Consider the following 24,335-nt stretch of genomic DNA (forward strand, 5'->3'; position numbering starts at 1 on the left):
TTTCCCTTTCAGATTATGTCAACACTTGATTTTATAAGAGAGATTTCATGTAGGTTGTTGAGTTCGAAAACAGGTTCGATAATCAGGTCAGTTAAGGCAACTTTGAACTAATAATACAATTAGGCCAATGTAGTGCTGACCATACCACGCCAATGGCTTAGAATAACATTGTTATTCCAGGCAGGAATCTCTTCGCTCCCCCCCCCCCCCCCCCGTCAGAACGAATTCAAATTTATATAGAATATATATAATTTTACCAGTGTCCGTTCCCCGGAAATTTTAGCCCCCACCCCCCCCCCCCCCCACAAAAATCATTCTGTAAATCAAAGACAATCCGTTGTTTGAGTGTACACACTTCGGGTGACATGGTGCTGACCACACTGTCAGATTATTTAGGCGACAATTTGCTTTCCCGTGCTATGAACCAAACCAGAAACCCACACGACCCTCACCTAAAACTTCCAGATATTGACAAGTCAAATTTTCGACTATTGGTCTCATGCGATCATACAATGAGGACTGTCGTGTTTCACAAATGTACACACAAACATGAATTTTTTTTTTGTCTTTTCAAACGATAAAGTTGATTCCACAAGGTGGGCAACTCTACTGTACTAAGAAAGATAACTCTGCTTGCTGTGCTTCTTTCTCAAGTGTGAAAAAAAATATCTTTACAATAAGCTTTGAAATGCATGGAAATAGACAAACGTGAATTCTTTTGGCCACGAATCAGATTGCCTACATATTTTAGCCGATTATGCCTTAAATTTTATTGAGAAAAAAAATCACGATTTTCTTCCTGTTTTCAGTGCATTTAAAGCATATTATAAAGGTTTTTATATTTAGTTTTATTTTCCTCTACTTACTTAGTAATTCATTACAACTAAAGTTGACACTACATAGGCTTTAACTATAAATTATTGCCTTAAAATTTCAATTAGTAGTTTGCAATATCTAAATAGAAATACTCTGCCCTTTCTCAGTGTGTGGCAAAAATCATTCAGCCTGAAAAAACAATTCACCATAGAAAGCCATCTGATACAGCAATTGCTAGTATTTGATCTGATTTCCCATTTTATTATTAAATTGAGTAATTTTTAAATGAAATTTTAATGACTAACCAAATGTCTAATTAGATTAAAAACATATGTTCTTGCATTGTCACCAGAGTATCTGGAAAGTTTGAATAAAATTGCTTCATTTGAAGTGGGTCAAAATGAAGGTACAAGATTTACCCCACCCAACAAACAAAAATACATTGTAAACTAAATAAAAGCTTATAAAACAAGAGAATCTAAAAGATATTTTTTAAAGCTAGTAGTAAAATATGGAACTTATGTTCACTTAACAAAATGAATTTAAAACTAACTCAGTATTATAATAATTTATTTTTAAAATTTATATTTAATGATACATGTTTTCTACATGTTTAATATGAATATAGCATTGCATAGGTGCAAGAGAATAAAAGTGAGAATACAGACAAAGAATGGACAAATGAGAATATAGACAGGAGAATGGACAAGTAAGAATATAGACAAAAGAATAGACAAGTGAGAATATAGACAAAAGAATAAACAAGTGTATAGACAGGAGAAATAACAAATAAGTGTAACTTTAAAGGCAAGAGAATGGACATTTTAAAAAGAACTGGAAAAGAAAAATGTATAAAAGTTGTGCTTGTCAACTACCACTGGAGTACAGACACTAACATATTAACAATCACACATTGGGTTTAAAGGGAAGGCACTAACATGTTAACAATCACACATTGGGTTTAAAGGGAAGGCACTAACATGTTAACAATCACACATTGGGTTTAAAGGGAGGGCACTAACATGTTCACAATCACACATTGGGTTTAAAGGGAAGGCACTAACATGTTCACAATCAAACATTGGGTTTAAAGGGAGGGCACTAACATGTTCACAATCACACATTGGGTTTAAAGGGAGGGAACTTGGGTAGGAGATGTTTTTCAATTTTGCAACATAGCTTTCCTGTAAAAATACAACTATGGTGCTGTATTACAAGTTTGGTGTCCACTTGACATAAAGCACTTTTATAACAAATAGAACAAAGTTAACACCAAACTTGTAACACTTGTGAAAAGATCACAACAATTTACACAATAGTAGAGTTAAAAATGTATTTACAAGTTTTAAGTAAACTAGTGGATCTAGTTCCTTTTTCATAAATATATTCTACTAAAAAAATAATTATAAAATTATAGTATTATACAATTACAAAAAGAACTTAGATGCACAAAAGAAGGCATGTCACCAACATGAAAAATTGTAGCTAACTCAAACACCATAAAAACTAGCTCTCTCCAAAACAGATCAAATTTTCTTCCGTCTTAAAATAAACAAACTCTCTAGAGTCACCAAAAAACGAGGACCCATTGAGGGAACTAACCGATGAAGACAAGCTCGCTGACAGGCCAAAACCATCCGGTACATCTGCCATACAACAATCCACGGTCGACACATTCCTAACAACAGACTCCCTCCTGAAAAAACTGACCGGGACTTTCTTCATCTCCGGGTTGGCCTGCAGTGCTGTGATAGGAAACGTGAACGTACGCGACGTATCCAAGTCGCATGTTTTATACGTGTTTAAAACAGTGTTTGCGAATCCTGTCAGGTCTTGGTTCTCAGTGAATGAGTCAATCAAGGTGAGTATTTCCAGGCAGTGATGCAGCTTGCTTAGAATATCATACTGCACAGTTAACAAGTGGCTGTTCAGTTCTTCCATGTTCACAATCTCATATCTCTGACGGCTTAAAGTTTCATAGAAAGATTGCCACTGCACTGAGGTGCACAGGTTATTGTTAAGAAAAATGGAGGCGTAGTCTTTTCTGATCTTCTCCATCCCTATCTCAGCAACAAGCTGCAGTATCAGGCTCCCAGAGAGGGGAGGAAACGATGCGATGCCGGAGTACGACTGGCGCACGAGTTTGGCTATGGTTGTCTGGTTGTCACGGTGGATGAAGACTTTGAGCTCCCCTTTCCTGAGCTCACAGAAGGTCAGGTTCAGACAATCCACTATCTGCTTGTAGTCTGAGCAGAGGCTGATTATCTCCCACAAGCTGTCAGAGAAATCTTTATCAGAGCTGGGTTCCAGATTGAGACGTTTTGCTGTTCCACTCAGCATCCCTGAGATGCATGTGTGTTTGTCATGTCGACTCAGAGCTTCAGTCATTCCCAGCTAAAATATACAAATATTTCTAAAATAAACAAGTTAAATTCAACTATAAGATGTATTTGATTTTGTTTAACAATTTACTGTCCAGGCTCTGAAATTTTTCTTGCACTATGGCCAAGCAAAGGGACATAACTTTTTTAAAATTGTTGTTTAGAATAATAAATTAATAAAATAAAGTCAATTTTAAAATTAAAATGCAGATGATTGAGTATTACTTTAAATTAAAATGCAATAAATATTTTTATTTTAAAAGCAACAACAAATAAATAGTGAAAAATAAATGGCGTACAAAGAACAGGAATTTTCGGCAGCATAAGACAGTATCACATAAGAAAAATCTTGGCCAAATACGGATAATTGGTTTTTTGCAAAACCATGACAGAAGACTTAAGGAACAAACCTTAATGTTATTAAAGAAATCCCTCAACAGCTTGACTGCATCAACTGTTTTAGTAGACAAGACTTCTGGCAGCTCTCCAGTCCTCAAACCCTCTACAATGCCTTCAACTTTCTTCAGCTGGCAGTGGTGGTAAAACACAGAGCTTTGTTCACTCCCTTGGGATAGGATATAACACAACTAATGAGATCAGTAGCAAGAACAAAAACTTCTAAAACACACAGTTCTGTACACTGCCTGGGGATATGGCACAACTAATGAGATCAGTAACAAGAACAAAAACTTCTAAAACACATAGCTATGTACACTGCCTGGGGATATAGCACAACTAATGAGATCAGTAACAAGAACAAAAAACTGAAATGAAATAATTCTGATGGGTGGTAAAGGTTACCCCTTCAAACCTAGCTGTTCATGAGACAGGTGAAGTAGACCTCGGCATATGAAGGGATAATGTGGTCAGCACTATGCGCAACCGCCTTTACATTCCATAACATAAGTCAGGTACTCATCAGAGCTGGGTGACCTTAGAGATATCCCACTGGTTCTCATCCAAGATTTGAACACAAGACTTTTGGGTTACCAGTCGTGCCCTCTACCTTTCGGCCCTGCGATCCAACACACTGATGGGATTCAGAACAGAATTACTGAGCAAAGGCTGAACTAGGGGTAAAATAACTGTACCTGGGACAACATTAACTTGCAAGTTGAACACTGCTGACTGCAGCTTGGTCAGCTTCATGCTTCCAGTGTTATCTGACCACTTGACTTCCAGGCACAGAGAGCCCAGGCCATCTTGTCTGTCAAGTATTTTATACTGACTTGTCATCTGGTAGTTTTTACCTTAATAGTAGATAAGTAAGGAATAGTTTTAAATGTTTTGAATAACTATATTCAATGGGTTAATATTTTTTTTATTAGTTTATTTATAGAAAAATGTAATCAACAGCGTTAACATAAAAAAAACAACAACTAAGGAAACAGAATTAAAGTAATTTAAGTTATATATTTCCTTGTTATTAAGAACATTTAGGCCAAATTTAAATATACAGAAATGTTGACTCAATTTGAAAAACAAAAATGCATAAAAAATAAAAACATACCCTTCTTATCATAAACTTCATCAATAGAAGACTGCTTTATTCTGCTGCACATCACTTTAAAAGTCTTCACAAACATTTTCCCTTCAACAATCTCCTTGTGAATACCAGTGAGTATGGTCTTCCTGCTGTCCTCACCATCACACAAGACTATTATCAGCGGAACACTTGCCTCTTTTTTCTTTTTAAATTTAGACAAAAGTAGCTTTGCGTCTCGGAGGGACAACTTTGAACCAAGATCAAAAGTATTTTTTCTGATCTTAATGGAATATGGAATGGGTGTTGACGTCTCAGGGCTGGAGGATAAATTAGCGATGGCTTGGAGCTTCAGGGGTGACCCCATGATACTCTTGTCATCAAACACTGAAATAGATTTTTCTGAACAGGCTGAAAGTTCATTAGCTTCAACATCAACAAATCCATTTAGTGACTTTTGGTTCTTTAATGTAATCAAGGAAAATGGCTTTTGTCCTAACTCTTGGCCGAGCAGAGAGCGTAATGTTGCCAGGACACTCTCTGGCAATGCATTGTAACAGTAGCTGTTCAAATTTAAGTCTGAGTCCCCATTCAGGTCCATTTTTAAAGCATGCTCTGAAATTTAAAACAAATTTATTTGCTTTACTAAAAAAATCAATTGTTATATCTAGAATGGATTCTAGAAAAAAACAAAACAATTTATGTTATTAGTAACAACATAAAATGTTTTTTTTTGTTTCACTTCAAACATCAATTCTAAGAAGAAGAATTTTTTTTGTTAGGACATTACATACAGTTACAAAATGACAATGGTATCTATAAATACAGGGAGAACTCAAAGCCATTTATTTTATTAAAATCTAATTAGGCCAATTAATTTTAAAATAATAGAAGATAGCCCTCTACTTAACTAACAAATTGTGTTTAATAGATGTAGGCCTTCAAACAAAGATCTGGAATAAAGATTTAGTCAAGCTAGACTCTAGTGTCCATATTGTTAGTCTAGATCAGGGGTCTCCAAACTACGGCCCGCGGGCCGGATGCGGCCCGCGAGGTCCTCTCATCCGGCCCTCGGACTCACGGAGATCCTTTTGTCAACGGAAAAAAAAATTGTTGGAGGTGGCTGAGAAAAAATTCAAAACAAACGGAAAATGAAGCAATGAGTGCAAATACCATTGAAGTAAATGCGGCCAGTTACCCAGTAAATAAAGTAAATAATAAATTACCCCCTTAAAGACTTGTTAAAATAAGGGCGGGTGGGTTTTATAAGTATTTGCCAAAGGAAGATTTTCCTAATATTAAAACTTTTGCATCCAAGTACCTTTCAAATTTTGGAACAACATACAAACTTTATCTAGAATGAAGTAGGCCTACGTGACGAACAATTTGAGAACAAACTTGGACCTCGAGTGGGTTGTCGGTCCCCGACAGTGTTTCTTTCAGACTTTTTTCTCGGGTGGGAGGCACTTGAAATTTGTATATATATATATATATATATATATATATATATATATATATATATATATATATAAATTCCGTTGGGTGTGTGGAGCGTTCTTCGGGGGGGGGGGGGGGGGGGGGGGGGGGCGGCTCAGCCACCCCGAAGAGATGCCTGGAAGAAACTCTGGCCCCCGAACTTATATTTGATAGTTAATGCGGCCCTCGGGCTGAAAAGTTTGGAGACCCCTGGTCTAGATTCTAGTCTAAATACTCTAAATCAATGAAATCTAGATTAGATCTAGATCTATCAAAATTATAAATTTAATCTAGATCTAGACCAGTGATTCTGAACCTGGGTTCAATCGTAACGCCAGGAGTTCTGTGAGTCAGTGTCAGGCAAAGGTAAGGACATACATTCGATTTGCGATCAGATTTTGTCATCTTGAATGATAAAACTAGCAGCCACAGCTGGTAGATAAAATATCAAATTTGATATGATAGCACAACATACTACATAGATCTAGTAATAAAGTACGTCGGAGTGAGATAACACGTAACTGCAACATATTTCGGTAATCTATCGTTTTGGGTATGTAAAATCGCCTGCGATTTGTAATGTGAAAAACAGGTGACTCCTTAAATTTTAATAATTATTTCACATTTTGAGGAAGATTTATGTTTTAAAAAATTCAAAAATGTTTCCTTGATTCATTTATGTACCTGTTTTTAAACAATTGAATTAAAACTTTTCCGTCATAAATGAAGACTAGCGATGTTTCCAACAGATGCTACCATGCTTATTTACTATATTTACTATAGCAGCCATCTTGTCTAAGTTTTATTTTTATAAGCTTTTAGCGCCAGATTCAGGGGGAAGCCACTCTATTTTACAAATGGCTGCTGTTTATATAGCAAATCTTGCTCTCAGACACTGCTGTTTAAAGTTAATTTCTGGCCTATATCGATATATTTAGCCATTGATTTAGGTTTATTATTCATTTATCTACAATATTTGACACAAAAGTATGACAATATACTTCTATTAAAGCCTTGACAATGAGGTAACGTTTTCGTACATAAATAGCCGCGGGCGATTTTACGTACCCAAAACGATAGATTACCCATATTTTAGTTAGTCTCATAAAAATTCAATTTTCTTCAAATTATAAAAAGAATAGCATATAATTGTAGAGCTTTAAAAATGCAATCCAACAGTACCAATTTTATTAATTTAGCATAATCGGTTGATTAAATATAATTTTTTTAGTGTCGCAAATAAAATATATAGAAACGCGACCAAAAACGCAGGTAAAAAGTCAAATTCACTTGTTTTAAAGCTAGTAAGCAAGAAAAGACATGATTCTTTCTTACTATTGAAATCAGTTTGCTTATACCTACATTTTTTTACACCAAGTAAATAGTTTATATAAATTTATAAAATGCCATTTATATAATTTATTGTATGTTTTGTGATGAATTTTCAATTGGAAAATACCGCATTTGGAAGCAGAAAGGTAAATTCTACAGAACAGATGTTTGGAATGTTATAGATTATAGATCTAGGCCTATATCAAAATGTTTGTTTAATAAAATTCAATTAGAGTCCACCCATTTCTGATGGGTACCTGATATACATTGGGGAAATTAAAGGTAAAAAGTAAAGGCGGCTGTGAATATCGCTGACCACACGGACAATCACTTCATATGCCGAGGTCAAGAAACATGAACTTCATCTGCCAAATAGATTGCTTTGTCTACAGAGGAATCTTAATTAATGTTTACAGGGGCCTAATAAAATTGAGTTATGTTTGTAAAAACATTAGGCCTAAGCTTTAAAAACTTATTTTGGTCAGTATCGGAAAAAATAAAAATCTTTTCGACTAAATGGGTTGAAAAAAGCTTTGAATTTGTTTCATTGTTTGTTATTATATCTTGTAGTATTTGGAATTGAAGCTTTCTTTCTTAATTACAAGTTGTATTAATTTCAAGCCTTAATGTAATTTCTTTTTAATTCAGTATTAGCCTAAATGTAAGGTATGCTACAGAATTCAGATATTACCTATGGTTTTGTGATTTTTATGTTTATAACATTTGTGTTTATGAAATGACCTAATGAAGTTATCAAGCAAACTGTTTTATTATTATTTTAATAGGCCTGCAAGTTATAAGTACAAAATATAGATATCTAATCACTAGATCTAGGTCTAAGTTTAAGAAAAAACTACCAAAAGGGTTTGAAATACTTAAATATAGTACTAAAAGTAGCTATGTTTTGAAAAAAAAAAATCTTAAACTGGAGACATTCAATTTAAAAGTCATTATAAAAACTCCACGATCTAGATTTATTTCTAGATCTCTAGTAGGAATACAGATTTAGAGGCTTTCCCATCAGTATCAATGTACTATCTTAGCTATGTGGGAGGTCAGTACGAGTTCACTGGGAAAAAAATCGGAACTGCCGTAGGGGGGTGGGTTTAGTGCGCAAATGCTCCTGACCGATTGCCAAAAGGTACAGAAATTCTAAAGATACATTTTAAAAGAAAAATGGACGGCTGAACTGCAGTTATCAAAATATCTGTGTAAGTAGAAGTATAAATAATAATATTTTACACAAATATAGCTGTCTTTTGCTAAATCTAGCTCAATTTCAACGAAAATCGCATCCGGTCGCAATAATTTTTATATCAGCTTGTCGGCCATTCAACGATCTATCACGTGTAGCAGACGCCAAACAGATTTACCCGTATGGTATTGCGCGAATGCTATTTTTAGCAACAGTGCCAGGGATCGAAAAAAACGAACTAGAAAGTGGCCATAAAAAATCGGGTCAGGGGAGGTAATTCAACTCGCGTTATGAGACTAGCTACATATTTCTATATTGTGGAACCCTTGATATCAATAAACTCGTCATGCAGTAGTAAATAATTCATTATTACTCAATTATTCCTGTTTGTTTTTGTGTAAAAATCATTGATGATGCAGGATTTCATAAGACTAAGATCAGAGTTTGCCCCCCCCCCCCCCCTCTACCCACCAGAGAAAAATGTCTGAAAGAAACACTGCATCAGTGCTTAGCCTAATACTAATTAATAATAATTATAATAATAAAGAATGGTTTGGTGTATGCGCAAATGAAGCTGGTAGACCTAGGTCTAGTCGGTAACTTCAAAAACTAAAAGTCACCATGTTTAGAATCTAATCTAGAGTCTAGATTTCTAGCTTAGCTAAGCTAGAATATATATTATATAATATATATTCTAGATCTCTAGATCAAGCCCAAGATTAGTTATTTATTATTTATTAATTATTACGGCCTAGGCCTAGAAATTTTTAAATATTAGATCTACGTCTATTATCTAGGTCTATAGACATCTGTTTTTAACACCTGCATTGTTATCGTCGTATTGTTTTGTCGTCGGACCCATGGTGAAGGTGTTAGGAACTGTTAGGAGTGTTACTGTTAGATCTAGATCTACTAGGCTAGTTGTTGATGTTATTGGCCCACCAGCCGCCGTATTTTTAAATACACGCTGGCCAGGTTTTCTGCACATTTTTAAATTTATTTATTTTTTTGCCTCAGACATGTAGTTCTAGATCTAATTTACAGCGTCAATTTGTTATAAAATAGATTCTAGATCTAGATCTAGTCTATATTAAGTCCGCTTAAATTTTTTCATCATAGGCTTTTGATCTACTTTCATTAATTGAAAATGGTTTACATTATAGTTAAAGCCTAACATAAGACAATTTTACTTCCGGGATTTTGGCTATAACTAGATCTAGATTTACAAGGTTTTTTTTTAGCTCACGTTGGACTGGCTTTCTTTGGTTCAAAACTTATACTTAGATCTATATTGTCTGTATTTTTAAAATTAGTTTTAGTTTATTATTTTATAACATTGTTAAAAAAATATAAAATTTCATTGTTTTTTATTAAAGCGTTTGTAGCCGATTTTGTAAGAAGTATAAGTGTAACCAAATCTTAACATTGGCATAATCTTTATTTTTTTTTTCTTTTACTTTATTTCTATCGATTGTGGTTAATATTCCAGGGTGTGTGTGTAGGGGGGATGGGAGGGGGGGGGGGGGGGGACACGACACTGCCAAAAGTATACATTATATTTCGTTGAGGGGGAGGGGCGGGAGTCGGTGAATAGACATTCTTCGCCCCTCCCCCCCCCCCCCCCAAGAGATGCCTGAAAGAAACTCTACATTTGATAAACCTTCCAGATTCTTCTTGCAGACAATATACTATAGACGCGACACCAACCTTTGGTGAAAGAGCTGCCAAGTCCAGGCTAAAGAAGAAATCAGAGGGTGGGGTTTGATAGGTCGCACTCCTTCACTATGTACCAAAAAGTTACTAAAGTAGAATCTTAATACTGTCCCAAAAACACTTTGCGAGGTGAAGACAGCAAATTTTCACACCGTTTAGATTAAAATTTCGTTGTGTGATTAGTGGAAAGTGACACAATAGGACCTAAGCCTCAAGTTATTTGTCCACTTTCTGTATGGCAAAGTACATATGTGGTCCTTGAATGATATTGTAACAATGAAACTTACATGCTATCTGACTTTCTATACAGATTTCATCTTAATTTTCATTCCATACATAGTACATAGTTTGATTAATTTTCTGTCTCGTTTATTATATTAAAAATTTGAAATATATTTGTTAAATATATATTATTAATATTTCCACAAAAGCATTTTTTCAACTTACCGTTACAGATATGAAGTAGATATTAAAATTAAGATTTTGGCAGCAAATGGTTTTTCTATTCAACATTTAATTTTTTTTTAGATATGAAATAAACTTTAATAAACACTTGGAACACAAGGGTCTTTTATTTTTTTAAAACCCTTACAGCCCCAAACCATGTCAATTCACTTCATAATAACCATCCATACCTGCCCTCTGTAGACTTCAGTAGGACTATAGCAAGGGTTGACAGACATGTTGGTACAGAGTGTGATCAATGTAATCTTTAACACTACTTTTTTATCAAGTCTGATATTAGCGAAATAAACAAATATAAAGTTATTGTAACCAGAATATTGAAATAATAAACTATGGTGTTATAAATGTTATATTGTTTGCTTCCAACTTTTCTAATATTAGGAGAAATAAAAAAACAAGAAAGACGTTAAAATTTCTTTCAAATCAGTGTATTAAAACAGCACATAAATTTCCAATGGTTGTAAATGTTATTTTAATGATTCTAGATACAGAACAAACAAGAACAATACACCCAGACAACACCTTCTCATTTCCAACTATTTATAGGAAATCAGATACAAACAGGTCATGTGACAAGAGGGATCATGTGACATTTGTTTACTAATAATTCTGTTGTGTACAACTTTTCTATAATAACTGGTATCACAGGCTATCACAAATGTAAAGGTTCCACTGTACATTTTTTGTGTGTGAACAGCCGAAGCTGTTATTTATAGAGCATAACGACAAATTTAAATTAAACAAAAGGTTCACCAGAACATGAAACAAAAAAATATTAACAGAAATAATCAAGCGTATTATTTCTGGCAAAAAAAAACAAACTTAAAATTAATTTCTAATAATAATTCTTCAAATATATGACACCTGATGTGTATGTATGTAACAGTACACATATTTTACAAACATTTGTGTATGTGTTCAACTTGAACACACAATCACACAATATATTTTAAAAATGGTGTAATAAATTTACATATTTAGTGAATGTCAATAAACATTAAAAGAAAAATTGAATATAATGAAAAAAAATTGACTGTTTAGATCACATACAAGGCTCAACATTTGTATACACTTGTAACATGAAATAAAAATGGATTGAAAACTCTTAGTAAGTTACTTCCCTTGTAAGGTTATACTGGCTTTTTACAGAAACGTTCAAGGGTGTTTCTAGTTAACAGGGAGATAATATTACACAGAAATTAAGACAAGAAAACAAAAACTCCAGTATGAGCTGATTTATTTAATATTGTTGATAGAGAAATACTTTTTCTTAAAATAAAATAGAGAAATCTTTTTGTTTAAATTAGAGAAACACTTTTTTTCTTATGTTAAATCTATTTCTTGACCCAGAGTATGTCACATGTTAAAAGTCTTGGGTATATCAACAGCTGTGTTGGATTATAGGTAACCTACAGAGCTTTAAGCAGTTATACTCAGCCAATATGTAGTACTGGTGTACAGGTGGTGAACTTTTACCTGCTTTGTTTTTTAATGGTTAAAAAAACATCCCCTCCCCCAACACCTGATTTTGCTTGAATAAAACATGATGCAATTCTAACTAAAAAAGACAGTAAACTCTAGTGAAGAGAAAAGGGTGTGTTGATAATCAGAAACAAACAGGAAGTGGAGAAAACACCCAAAGATAAAAAATCCTGGAAAAATGTTTTTTTTTTTTACAAACACTTGTCTATGCTCATTAATGTTTTAATTAATTAGGTAGACGAACCAAGAAAAATAATTATTATCAAACAAAAGCCCAAGAGACACACAAAAAACCTACATAATATTAGCATTAACTGAACCTGATCAAACCAACAGTAAAAATAATGTTTGTTAATAATATAATTGGGAAAAATCCTTCAAATGTTACATAAAGAGTTAATCTCACCAGACTGTCTTGAATTATTTAAAAAAAAAAATCTCCAATGGAATAAGAATAAACAAAATATTAACCAGCAAGGTTTAACAACAATTATGATTATAGATGCAAGGATTTTAACACCAACTTGTAAAATACATCCTGGCAAGAATTATGAAATGGTAAACCAAAAAAAAAAAAGGAAATTATATCCGCAAATAAGCCAAAAACAGAATATCTTTTACTGTATATTTACAAACAACTCCCCTTTACAAAATACATTGAGGGTATGATACAAAAAATAATATTTTGCATGGTGAACACACAATGCATAATTTCACCTCAAAAAAAAAATAGACAAAAATCTGACATGTTTGGAAAAACAAGTGAACTGTGTTGAAGTGAACACACTTAACTCTCTTGACTCACTATGAGTTCTAGCTTCTGGCTGATCTAAATGCAAAGCTCAAAACATAGAACTAAACAATATTTAAAGAGATAATGAACAGAAATTTAAGTTGAAACCAATAAAAAAAAACGAGGCAAGTCGGATTAAATGAGCATGATTTAGATTTAAATACAAAAAAAATGACCCCAACGATGGGAACGGAAGTTATCCACGCCTTTTATTTATATGACTCACCAGTATGGAAGTTAAAAATGTTTACAGGTCTGGTAAATCTGTGTACAATTTTAAAATCACTGGATGGTATCAGATATCAACACCAGTTTGTTTGGACTGTCTGGGCTTGTCTTACTGGCTGGTTATTTTATCATGAGTTGTCCGTCGAGTCTGTATGTTCTCTGGATTCATTCATTTTTCTTAATCCTCGTCATGTAGGTAGTTTGTCTCTTACTCCATTCATAAATGTCATTTACCAGCACAAACTAAAATTTCCCATGATCCTTCCGTATGTTTTGACAGGAAATGTTAATGTCGATGTTGCACAGGGATTTTAAAATGTGTGTGCGTTTCTGCATACTCCACACCCCAAAGCAAACTCCTCTCCTGTAGGGGGGTGCACCACATGCAGGGGACATTCTTCACCTTCCATCTGTAATCCTTTCGGACCTAAAGTAGCAAAATTGGTTATTCACACTACAAAAATCAGATTTACAAGTACCTTTAAATCCATAAGTTGGTTAATAGTTATTCCTGATGTAATTTATAAATATGAAAAAAAAAACTTCACCAGAATTGACAATAAAAAAAAGCAATTTAAAAGCAAATTAAAAAAATTTAAAGAGTACGGATTTATTTAAATGGTCATTCTGATAAACGACCATATATAATCACAAGTGTTCTATCTATATTCTTAGATACAACTACATTTTCCACATATATGAGTCATTTCAGCCTCAATTTAGTACAAGTTATCAAATTAATTCATGATAAAACAAACTAAAACATGACAATCACAACCATCTTTTCACTTACCAGCTGGGCAATGTGGCAAGTCCTTTTTAGGGATGGCTGTCACTCTCTGGAACTCTTCATGGCAGGGGTTACAAAAGTGTGTTGTGCCAAAGCAGAAGAACACAGCCACAGAGCAGCAGTAGCGACACTTGTACTCCAGGAAGTCGGCTCCGTGCTTGGCACACATCTGGGCCCGGGACACATCAGAGCAGGCGCCACACACCAGCTCAGATGGGTCAAAGTCATCACCACCACCAATGGCTTCATCACACCGGGCCTCACCACCATAATATGCCTAAATAACAAATATATATATATTATATATTTATATATACACACACACACACACATATATATATATATGTGTGTGTGTGTATAAATATATATATATGTATATATATAACAATTACAACATTATATTTTACTTGTAGTTAATTAATGAGCAAAATCTTGACTATTCAATAAGCTTAATATGATCCAAATATGTTTAACAAACAAAATCAGTGAAAAAAAATTACTCCTGTGCTTATCTTACAAAATATAAAAAATAGACACTTTTTGAACAGCTAGAAGATTCTACCATTTTAGACTACCATGCTAAAAGCCTGTCACAAGTCAACATATTTTACAGTAAAAAATATAAATATCCAAAAAGAAGATTGTGTTAAAAAATTTTATGACAATAACTTAATAATTTAACCTAGAGGGTCTAGAGCTTAAATGAAATTTAAACTGTAACTGGCCTTGTTACACAAAAAAACTGAAATTAACATTAATTATCTTGTACTACCATAACTGACCAAGTAACACTAAAAACTAATTAACCTTTTGAAATCATAAATGATCTTGTACTACCAGAACTGACCTTGTTACATTTAAAGCAGACATAATAAGCATATCTGTCCATGGCAAAACCTGCTGGGTCTTGGTAAAACCTGGCACCAGGTGTGGTTATAGCCTCGGCCTTGTCCAAGCCCTCGTACTCCAGCCTCATCAATGCTTTACGTTTCACATCTTCTTTCAAAGCTCTGATAGGCTCCAGCAGAACTTTCAATGCTGTGTGATCTATTGTAGTCTGGATAAAAGAATTAACAGAATTTTACATCTTGAATTTTTATAATCTGTATCTGAAGTTACATGAACTGTGACATATTGTTTTCTGATAGGGAACATGTTTTAAATTTAATTAAAAGTAAGATATATAAATATATTCAATGATAATAAGATAAAAGTAAATGGAAAAAAATGGCCATTAACTTTGTTCTCCCAAGATTAGGAGATAATTAGATGATCTGCATCGTACATTGAAAATCACTCACAAAATTATGCCCTGCACACCACATCCTCCCCCCACCCTTATCTTACACCACAATATCTTTTATTGTGAAAATTGACTAAGCCCCATCCATTTCATAACGTTTAACCACAGGCACACACAAACATTTTTAAAAAAACTATAATGTCTTTTAACATATTACCATCCTCCAAAAAATTTGAAAAAAAAATGTACTACCATTCTTACAACTGTATCAATTACTAAAGCTTCACATAAAGAAAGTATGTTACCTCATGGTCTAATTAAATAGACTAATTTTAAATCCCTGTAAGTTTTCCTAGTCTATAGATAAATATAAGTAAATGGCCTTTCAATCAATCCTCCAAGAGCAAAACAAAATTAGCTGTTTAATGATGTAAAACAAAGAATAAAGTGCTCTAAGTAATCGGAGGCTGCTACAAAATAAATTAGTCATTAAGTCCATCACTAAATAAAACAAAGTATAAAATCAGAAGTGAAACAAAATAAATTGATCATTAGGTCCATCACTAAATAAAACAAAGCACACAATCAGCAGCTGTAACAAAATAAATTGATCATTCAGTCCATCACTAAATAAAACAAAGCATACAATCAGCAGCTGTAACAAAATAAATTGGTCATTCAGTCCATCACTAAATAAAACAAAGCATACAATCAGCAGCTGTAACAAAATAAATTGGTCATTCAGTCCATCACTAAATAAAACAAATTGGTCATTCAGTCCATCACTAAATAAAACAAAGTATACAATCAGCAGCTGTAGCATGAGCTCACCTTGCAGATAGGACAGAGTGAGAACCCAAAGGTGATGCGGGCACCAATGTAGCGCTTGCTGAGTATGATCTTGGTGCAGTGCAGGTGGAACAGATGGGAACAGGAGAGCTGAGGAGGAATAAACGGTTGAGTTATCTTCACACCAAGGTTGAGGGGGAGGGGGAGGTGGGGGACTTTTCTTCTTATTTCTCAATTGTAATGTTGGAAGGGATTTCCTCCAATGCAGTTAAGTAGTACATGTCAACTTGTCAAATTTCTGCCTGTTTTTCTTTGTGGATTTACTTCCATAGCCTTTGTACATGTAAGAACAAACTATAATGCAGCAGTTGTTTCTAGGTGCTGTACAATTTTTTATAGAAACAACTGTTGCATTATAGTTTGTTCTAGATAGGCCTTGAGGCAGTGACCAGAAATATACGCAACAGAAATTTGTGCAACAGACAATTGTATAGATAACTAAAAAATGTTAGCAAGGAATTTCCACAAGTATAATGTATCTTTCCACGATATATGACAAAATTGAACTGTATTAGTATATAATGAATTTGTTTTTGCTAATGTTTCTATCTTTCTGTTGTGCATTTTCTGGGAATCTGTTTATGAAACCCCAACAGATTCTATTAATTTGGACAATCCACAAAAATCTATAAGGCACCCAACCTGAAAGAGTGTATGCGATACACCAACAGATTCTATAAAAAAAAAATCTATAAAGCACCCAGTTTGAAAGAGTGCTTGTGATACACCAACAGATTCTATAAGTTGGACAATCCACACAAAAATCTAAACACCACCCAACCTGAAAGAGTGCTTGAGGTACCCCAACATATTCTATTCGTTTGACAATCCACAAAAAAATCTAAAAAGCACCCGACCTGAAAGAGTGCTTGTGATACACCAACAGATTCTATTAGTTGGACAATCCACAAAAAATCTATAAAGCACCCAACCTGAAAGAGTGCTTGTGATACACCAACAGATTCTATTAGTTGGACAATCCACAAAAAATCTAAAAAGCACCCAACCTGAAAGAGTGCTTGTGATACCCCAACAGATCCACCTACCCTAATGGCAGGAGCTGCAGACAGGGCCTCAGTGAAGCAGATCATGCACATGTCATCAGCATCCTGCTTCAGCTGCTCCTGGTCAGCAGGACGGCACCTGTGTAGACAAGGGAGGCAAGGATCCTCCCCAGCTATACCTCCACACAGGTGGCCACATGGAAGAATTTTGGTGCAAGCATTTTTAGAGAACTCCTGCAAAAGTTTTTAAAATATTTAAAAAAAAATACATTTTAAAAAAAAAATGTCATAAAAGTGTCTAATATGTTTACTTTTTATTATGTTTTGAGCCCTCTATTTCTCAAATGTTTTTGAACAATAAAGGGTTGAAAAAAGTCTTATTTTTATATTATGCTTTCAACCACTAATGCTTAAAGTCCTTGGCAATAAATAGTAAATAAAAAACTAATATTTAGAGATAATTTTTAAAACAGTTATATTTAGGTAACTTTTAATTCCAAAGTTACATGAGATCAAGTAAATTAAGTGACTAGCCTTCAGGTATGAAGGAAGTAATCAGAGGGGTGTGTGACTCACCTGACAGTCAGGATCAGAGCAGACGTTGCCTATGGCCAGTAAACCTGTGTTACTGGTCCGTCCACAGAAGCGGCAGGTACCAGGCCCAACAGTGGCATTGGAAGCTTTACCTGGGGATTAAGTTAGAAATGATGAGACTACACACGTCTTTACTTATTACTTGCCTTTTTACTAATAACAAAGAATGCACTGTTTGATATTGAAAGCATTCTAAATATTAATACAACAAATGTAAGCTGCAAATAGCAAGTCTAACTTAGTTTTTATTAAACCAAAATAAAAAAGAAATAAAACTATTTAAAAAACTTTACTTATTTCTTGAGGTTTTAAATTAATGGGTGTGTTGTTTATATACTAAAAATATTGTTATATGAACATACATAGAACTTGCTGATGGCATACCAGGTAGAAAACTCAGCCAAAAATTTTAAACTTATGGTTTAAAAAAATCAAACACATATACTAAGAAATAATAGTGCAATTTTATTAACATTTAACTTAAATTTTAAGCTTAACTTTTAAAATGGAAACCATGGCAACCAACCTTCTCTGAATTCCACCAAAGCTTTGAATGTCCTAGAATCAACAAGGGACATAATCCAAAACAGCTTGATGCGGCCACACCCTTCATGCAGGTCCACTTTAATAGCTTCCTCCTCTTCTTTGAACACCTATTGGGTGATAAGGTAAGTCAGAAAGGATGATTTTTTAAAACAAATTAAATTTCCCATTTATTTTGAGATATATATTCTAAAATAATAAAGTATCTAACATTTTTTATAAATAAACTCAAGAAATAACAAAAATAAAGAGCAAAATTAATAACTTAAAAAATACATCTCAGATGAGGTGAAAAGCCATTGACTGACCTGTCTCTGGTGTCCCCGCATGCGCCTGGGCAGGTGGAGGTACCGGTCACACTCAGCACACAAGTTGCCACAGTCAGTGCACAAGATGACAGCAGGGGTGACACTGTCATCATGGTTGTCACAGGTTGGCTGAGGGTTGGTAGGAAATGTAAGATTTACTACAACTAGTTAATACAAAATTTGTTTTAACATAAGTCCCCAAGTCCTATCCAGCTCCAATGAGTACCTGTCAGCAATTAAAGTTAAAAGACAGTTTGGTGGTGTAAAGAATCCTCTTTAGGCCTAGAGATTCAATGGGCAGATGAAGTAGAGCTGATAATGTTTCTTGACCTCGGTATATGAAGGGATAATGTGGTCAGCACTATGCCCAGCGGTCTTTACTTTCCCAGAAAATGAGTCAGGTACCCATCAGAGCGCTGGGTGGACACAGTGACGTTCTACTGACTTGGACCTGGATTAGCTTGGAGATGTGTTAGCCACAAAATTACTTAATATGATGTAGCCACAGAAATAATCCTGTTGACTAAATCAGCTTATTGTCCTTTGCAGCATTCATAAATGAACTAAAGTTTATAAATACTGCATAGTTATAAAGCACATGAGTTGGTTTGTCAATGGTCAAAATTAACATCCATCTACTGTTACACTTACTATCCTAAAGATATTCCACACATTCACAGACCACTACAATATACCCACCCTTGGTTGTCCGTGTTGATGGTCAGGACTGGACACCCACTCTCCAGAGGACAGCCTGTCCACATGATCTTGGTCCAGTACACACAATGAAGCCAGGGCCAGCCACAACTGTAATCATCAAGTCGCCAAGTAAAAAACAGATGTTAAACAAGAGATGAGTTTATACTTAAACTATTCAAGAATGTAAAATACAAAATTTTACCAAGTAAAATACAAAACAAAAGCCAGAGATGAATTACATTTAATCTGTTGTAGAATGTATTAAAATTATTTAGTTATAGACCAACAAGAAAATACAAATTACCGTAGGAGTTTTAACACAAACTTGAGGATCCCTGTGGCTCTCATTGAGTTTTGTCATATTCAAGATTGCTTCAGCTATGGCAGCTTTTGTGTTGATAGCCCAGGCTTCAGATAACTTTCCCTGCAATTGAAAAAAGAAACAAATTAAGAAAAAAAAGAAGAGATTTATTTAAAAAAAATCTAAAATAGAGTAATGTGTGTGAACAGCTGATCAATAAAACAGCAGTTTTGCAAATGTAGATAATGTTGGTCCATAGTAAATTAAATTAAGAAGAAAAAAGGCAATAGGCTCATAATAATGTGTTTGTGAACAGATGGTCATAATCAAACAGTAGTTTTGAAAAAGGAGATAATGTTGGCCATTGTAAATTAAATCAGAAAGACAATCGGTTGATAAAACAACACATTTAAAAAAAAAACTGAGTACTAACAGCAGCCATATCCTTGACCAGTTCCATGATGCTTGCAGCCAGACCTGTGTCCATTTTACCTCTCATCCACCAGCGGGCAGATCTAGAAAATTTAAGACAAAACAACACTTTACTCACAGCCTAATATAGTGGATATCATAAACGACTGTCTTTGTATAGTCAATCTAAACTGTGAACTCATCTTTAAAAAGACAATGAACAATAATACAGGCAATATTTTAAGTTTAAAACAAACAAATAAGACCCAAAACTTACTATAGTGAATTAAATAAAAGCTTGTTTCAAATAGTCAATCTGCAAAAGGTTAACGTTGCTAACAAATTTTAATAAACCACAGCGACAAATCGGAAATATTGAATTTTTAAAAAATGTTTGGTTTGAGAAGATAAACTGGTTTGATAAAAAATGGTTTAATTTTTTATATAGTCACAAACAAACAGACTAACAAACAAACAAACAAACAAACAACACTGCCATTGTGCAGGTGTTCACTCACTTGGCCGAGTCCTCAAGACACTGGGACATGGTCAGTGTGGTGCACACCTTGGACGGCCCGGAACTTTTTATCTTCATCTGAACATTCAGGGACTTGGCCACACAGGCCAGGAAAACATCCAGGATCCCAGGCACGTCCGGGTCAAAGTCAGAGTCCCCCTCGGACTCCCCGACAATGTTGTAGTCAGGTGGGGGCAGGCAGGGGATGGACAGGATAGGTGCCAGAACCTGGGGCTTCACCCAAGGTAAAACTCTTCGGAAGATTATAGTGATCTGAAAGAAAAATGTTAATGTTATTAAGATTATAGTAATAAGAAAGAAGTATTCTGAATTACTCATTAAGATTAGAGTGACCTGAAAAATATTTTTAATCAATGTCTTTAAGATTATAGTCAAATCAAAGAAAATTTGTAATCAATGGTATTAAAATCATAGTGATCTGAAAGACATTTAAAAAAAAAAATCTAGATTGTTAAGTCATCTGAAAAAAGTTTAAAACCAGCTTCAGTTAAGCTCTGACATTAAAAATATGCAGGAACAAATTTTACATCAGGTAAATCAACTCACCTGTCTTTGAATCCTAGGTGTGGAAGTGTGTAACAAACTAAACAGGTCATAAATCAAGTCAAATTTTACACCAGGTAAACCAACTCACCTGTCTTTGAATCCTAGGTGTGGAAGTGTGTAACAAACTAAACAGGTCATAGATCAAGTCCTGTTGTTGAGCCAGGTACTTCCTGCCCACGCTGGAGCCGCTGAGGGCCACCACCATGGAGACCAGCTCGAAGCAGTAGACATCAGACCCGTGGATTTCCTCAGTGGCGGCAGGCTGCAACAGGGCATGCGCCCACTCTTCTTTCATCTTGCAGGCCTCTTTCTTTATGCCCTGGACTATGTGGTTGCACACCTATAATGAAGATTATAGTTGAAAGCAGTGGAAACTTGAGAAATCTTTATTGGCTTAAACCTTACACACTCAAGTGCTAACCCAAAAGCCTCAATATTTTAACTGAGTTCACCCAGCTCTGATGGGTACCTGACTAACATTAGGGAAAGTACAGGATGCCAGGAATAGTGATGACCACAGTATATTCATATGGGGTTAAAGAGACAGAGGAACTCTACTTCATCTGCCCCATGGACCACCAGGTTTAAAAGGGTAACTTTACTTACACTTAAAACCTAAAAGAAAAAGACTTTTTATACTATTGCCTTATATTTCAGTTATTTTTTAAAGTACATACTTAATTCAAATATATTTAAACATGTTGTAAAAGCTATATTTACTAGTAAAAGAAATTCCAAGAAAAAGTTTTAAAGCAATTATAAAAAATAATTCAAGCTATATTTACTAGTACAAGAAATTTTAAGAATAAGCTTTAAATCAATTAAAAAAAAAACAATTCACCAATGAAACACAGAGAGGAAACACCAACCTGTTTCTGCATATGCGATAGCTTGCTGCGACTGAATAGAATGCTGACCATGTGCTCCTTGAGGTCGTTGTCCCCGTCAGCCTTGTCCTCACGCTTGTCCTCCTCTGTTTCACTGTCTTCAGGACTTGTCACAAGTTTACCAAACACCTGGAAAGTGTGAGAACTTGGTAAATGTAAGCATATTTCATACCTACATACAGTTCAATGGTAGCTAAAAATGTTTGACAAATTTCATTGCATTTCACATCAGAATAGTTAGCTAAATATATTAAAAAAAAAAGAAACAACTTCTACAAGCCTAGACACATCTTCTATAGATATGCAAAATACCTCTAAAAACACACTTTCTACAAACACATCAAAGTTTTTTCAAGCCCAGACAAACCTAAGGCAAATTTTCTACAAATCCGAACAAGTCCAGACAAACCTAAGGCAAATTTTCTACAAATCCGAACAAGTCTTCTACAAAAAACAAAAAAAAGTTTCACAAACAGAACCACCAACTATACAAACACAAACAACACACAAGATGTACCTGAGAGGTGAGAATTCTAAAGACTTTGAGAGTCTCAGCCTCACAGTTGTCCTGCTGGATCTGAGCTGCTCCTTTCTTCACCTCCAGCTCTGTCTCTTCATTGTCTATAGAGCCCAGGATCTGTGGAAGACAGTTAGTGGTTGATTAGGTGTGGGTGGGTGGGGGGGTGGGAAAGGGGACACATTGTCTATAGAGCCCAGGATCTGTGGGGAGAGTTACAGTGTTTGCTTAGGTGTGGGTTAGGTTGAAGGGGGTGGGGAGGGAACAAATTAAGGATCTGTGAAGACAGTTATAGTGTTTGATTAGGTGTGTGTGTGTGGGGGGGGGGGGGGGGAGACATTGTCTATAGAGCCCAGGATCTGTGGGGGACAGTTACATTGTTTCATGAGGATTGTGTAAGGTGTGTGAGTGGAGTTGGGGGGGGGGGGGGTCGTGATTTAGGTGAGGGGAGGAGGGAGCGTGGAACTGTTTTCATATTAAACTAAGGTGAATGCGTTTAACAATTTATGGCTATGATACCTGCTCATTGAGTTATAAAACAAGAGGTCCTATGAAAAGAATGGATTAGGATGGTCAAGTAAGACATCAAGTAAGACAAGCACAACACAAGAAATGTGAATCCTGCACAGATAAAGTTACCTTAAGCTGCCTTAGACGCAGGCTCTGGTCAGCTCCCTTGAGCTCAAGTGTCAGGTGACGTGCTGGAGCATTGGTGGATGTTGGAAGTTGGCAGTTAATCCATCCGCAATGTCGGACATCTATCTCTACCTGGACATGAAGAAAACAAACCACGTTCAACTGACTGTGCAGTGTCACAGAGTCACACAAGTGATTTTATCATTCACACTATGATTAGAGCTCCAGAGAAAAGTTATTTTCTAAAACAAAAAAAAATATTCTCTCACGTGTTTGATTTTCTTGAGGTCATCAGCAGATGTGCCAGCATTGAAGGTCACACTGGAGACTTTATTCTGGAATAGGCAACAAGAAATAAGTGTTAATTGTGCACAGCATAGTTTATATCTCTTGGCTAGTCCTAGAAAAGTTTAAGATAATCTAACATACAAGAATGTTATCCAAGGGAAACAATCTTAGTCAAGATAAATAATTAAAGCTTAGGTAATAACCTAACAAGCATGTGATAAAATAATAAGCCCAAGTGAAAATCTTACATGTCAAAGTAATATCTAACAAGCTCAAATAATAATCTAACAAGCCTGAGATAATCTAACAAGCTCAAGTAATAATCTAACAAGCCCAAGTAATAATCTAACAAGCTCAAAAAAGAATCTAATAAACCTAATAGACAATTAAATAAAAAATAGCAATTCAAAGAGATAATGTAATAAATATCCGAAAAGAATGACATGGCCAATGTAGACTCACCCCAATATCCCTGATGTTGTCAACATGAACGTAGACCACATATGGAACTGTTTTACTTGAGCAAGTTATGGTCAGGACTTTCATCTTGTTCCTGTCCTCATCTCCACTCTCCCAGAATGTCTCGGTTGAATTGTCTGGCAGAAGGGTGGCAGAACAATTACTTATGAGATTTTTGACAGAACAATTACTTTTTAGATGGTTGAAAGAAAAATTACTTTTTAGATGGTTGACAGAAAAATTACTTTTTAGATGGTTGTCAGAAAAATTACTTTTTAGATGGTTGTCAGAAAAATTACTTTTTAGATGGTCCACAGAAAAATTACTTTTTAGATGGTTGACAGAAAGAAAATACTTT

General features: G+C 34.8%; 2 protein-coding genes across 16 annotated transcripts in view; both read right to left on the bottom strand.

Annotated features, from left to right (window-relative positions):
* Positions 1-1,435: 1,435 nt before the first annotated feature.
* Positions 1,436-9,595, bottom strand: LOC131952266 (protein zwilch homolog). 2 transcript variants are annotated; one of them, XM_059314855.1, is made up of 5 exons: positions 9,506-9,595; positions 4,708-5,295; positions 4,289-4,447; positions 3,608-3,762; positions 1,436-3,210 (listed from the first exon to the last, which is right to left on the bottom strand). In XM_059314855.1, exons 1-5 carry the CDS (start codon positions 9,543-9,545, stop codon positions 2,323-2,325), a joined length of 1,830 nt encoding a protein of 609 aa, XP_059170838.1. In that variant the 5' UTR covers positions 9,546-9,595; the 3' UTR covers positions 1,436-2,322. The 2 variants fall into 2 exon arrangements, with proteins under 2 accessions (XP_059170838.1, XP_059170839.1); XM_059314856.1 differs by having other exon boundaries at positions 4,708-5,325; positions 9,506-9,591.
* A 3,176-nt stretch (positions 9,596-12,771) lies between these two features.
* LOC131952259 (E3 ubiquitin-protein ligase MYCBP2) overlaps positions 12,772-24,335 on the bottom strand; it is an 85,467-nt gene continuing 73,903 nt past the window's right edge. For all 14 annotated transcript variants that reach the window (XM_059314841.1, XM_059314840.1, XM_059314829.1 and 11 more), the window contains 18 exons: positions 23,981-24,114; positions 23,500-23,565; positions 23,234-23,362; positions 22,595-22,714; positions 22,060-22,206; positions 21,279-21,530; positions 20,625-20,896; positions 20,129-20,210; positions 19,699-19,818; positions 19,395-19,502; positions 18,696-18,824; positions 18,371-18,497; positions 17,827-17,936; positions 17,293-17,484; positions 16,229-16,336; positions 15,002-15,211; positions 14,158-14,431; positions 12,772-13,791 (listed from right to left, as the gene is read on the bottom strand). In XM_059314841.1, the coding sequence (XP_059170824.1) occupies positions 13,676-13,791; positions 14,158-14,431; positions 15,002-15,211; positions 16,229-16,336; positions 17,293-17,484; positions 17,827-17,936; positions 18,371-18,497; positions 18,696-18,824; positions 19,395-19,502; positions 19,699-19,818; positions 20,129-20,210; positions 20,625-20,896; positions 21,279-21,530; positions 22,060-22,206; positions 22,595-22,714; positions 23,234-23,362; positions 23,500-23,565; positions 23,981-24,114 (2,696 nt within the window). In that variant the 3' untranslated portion in view covers positions 12,772-13,675. The remainder of the gene's footprint in view (positions 13,792-14,157; positions 14,432-15,001; positions 15,212-16,228; positions 16,337-17,292; positions 17,485-17,826; positions 17,937-18,370; positions 18,498-18,695; positions 18,825-19,394; positions 19,503-19,698; positions 19,819-20,128; positions 20,211-20,624; positions 20,897-21,278; positions 21,531-22,059; positions 22,207-22,594; positions 22,715-23,233; positions 23,363-23,499; positions 23,566-23,980; positions 24,115-24,335) is intronic.

This window comes from Physella acuta, unplaced genomic scaffold (genome assembly GCF_028476545.2).
Source record: "Physella acuta isolate Inbredline_101_S28 unplaced genomic scaffold, ASM2847654v3 ptg000862l, whole genome shotgun sequence".
In the NCBI taxonomy this organism is placed as follows: Eukaryota; Metazoa; Mollusca; class Gastropoda; family Physidae; genus Physella; species Physella acuta.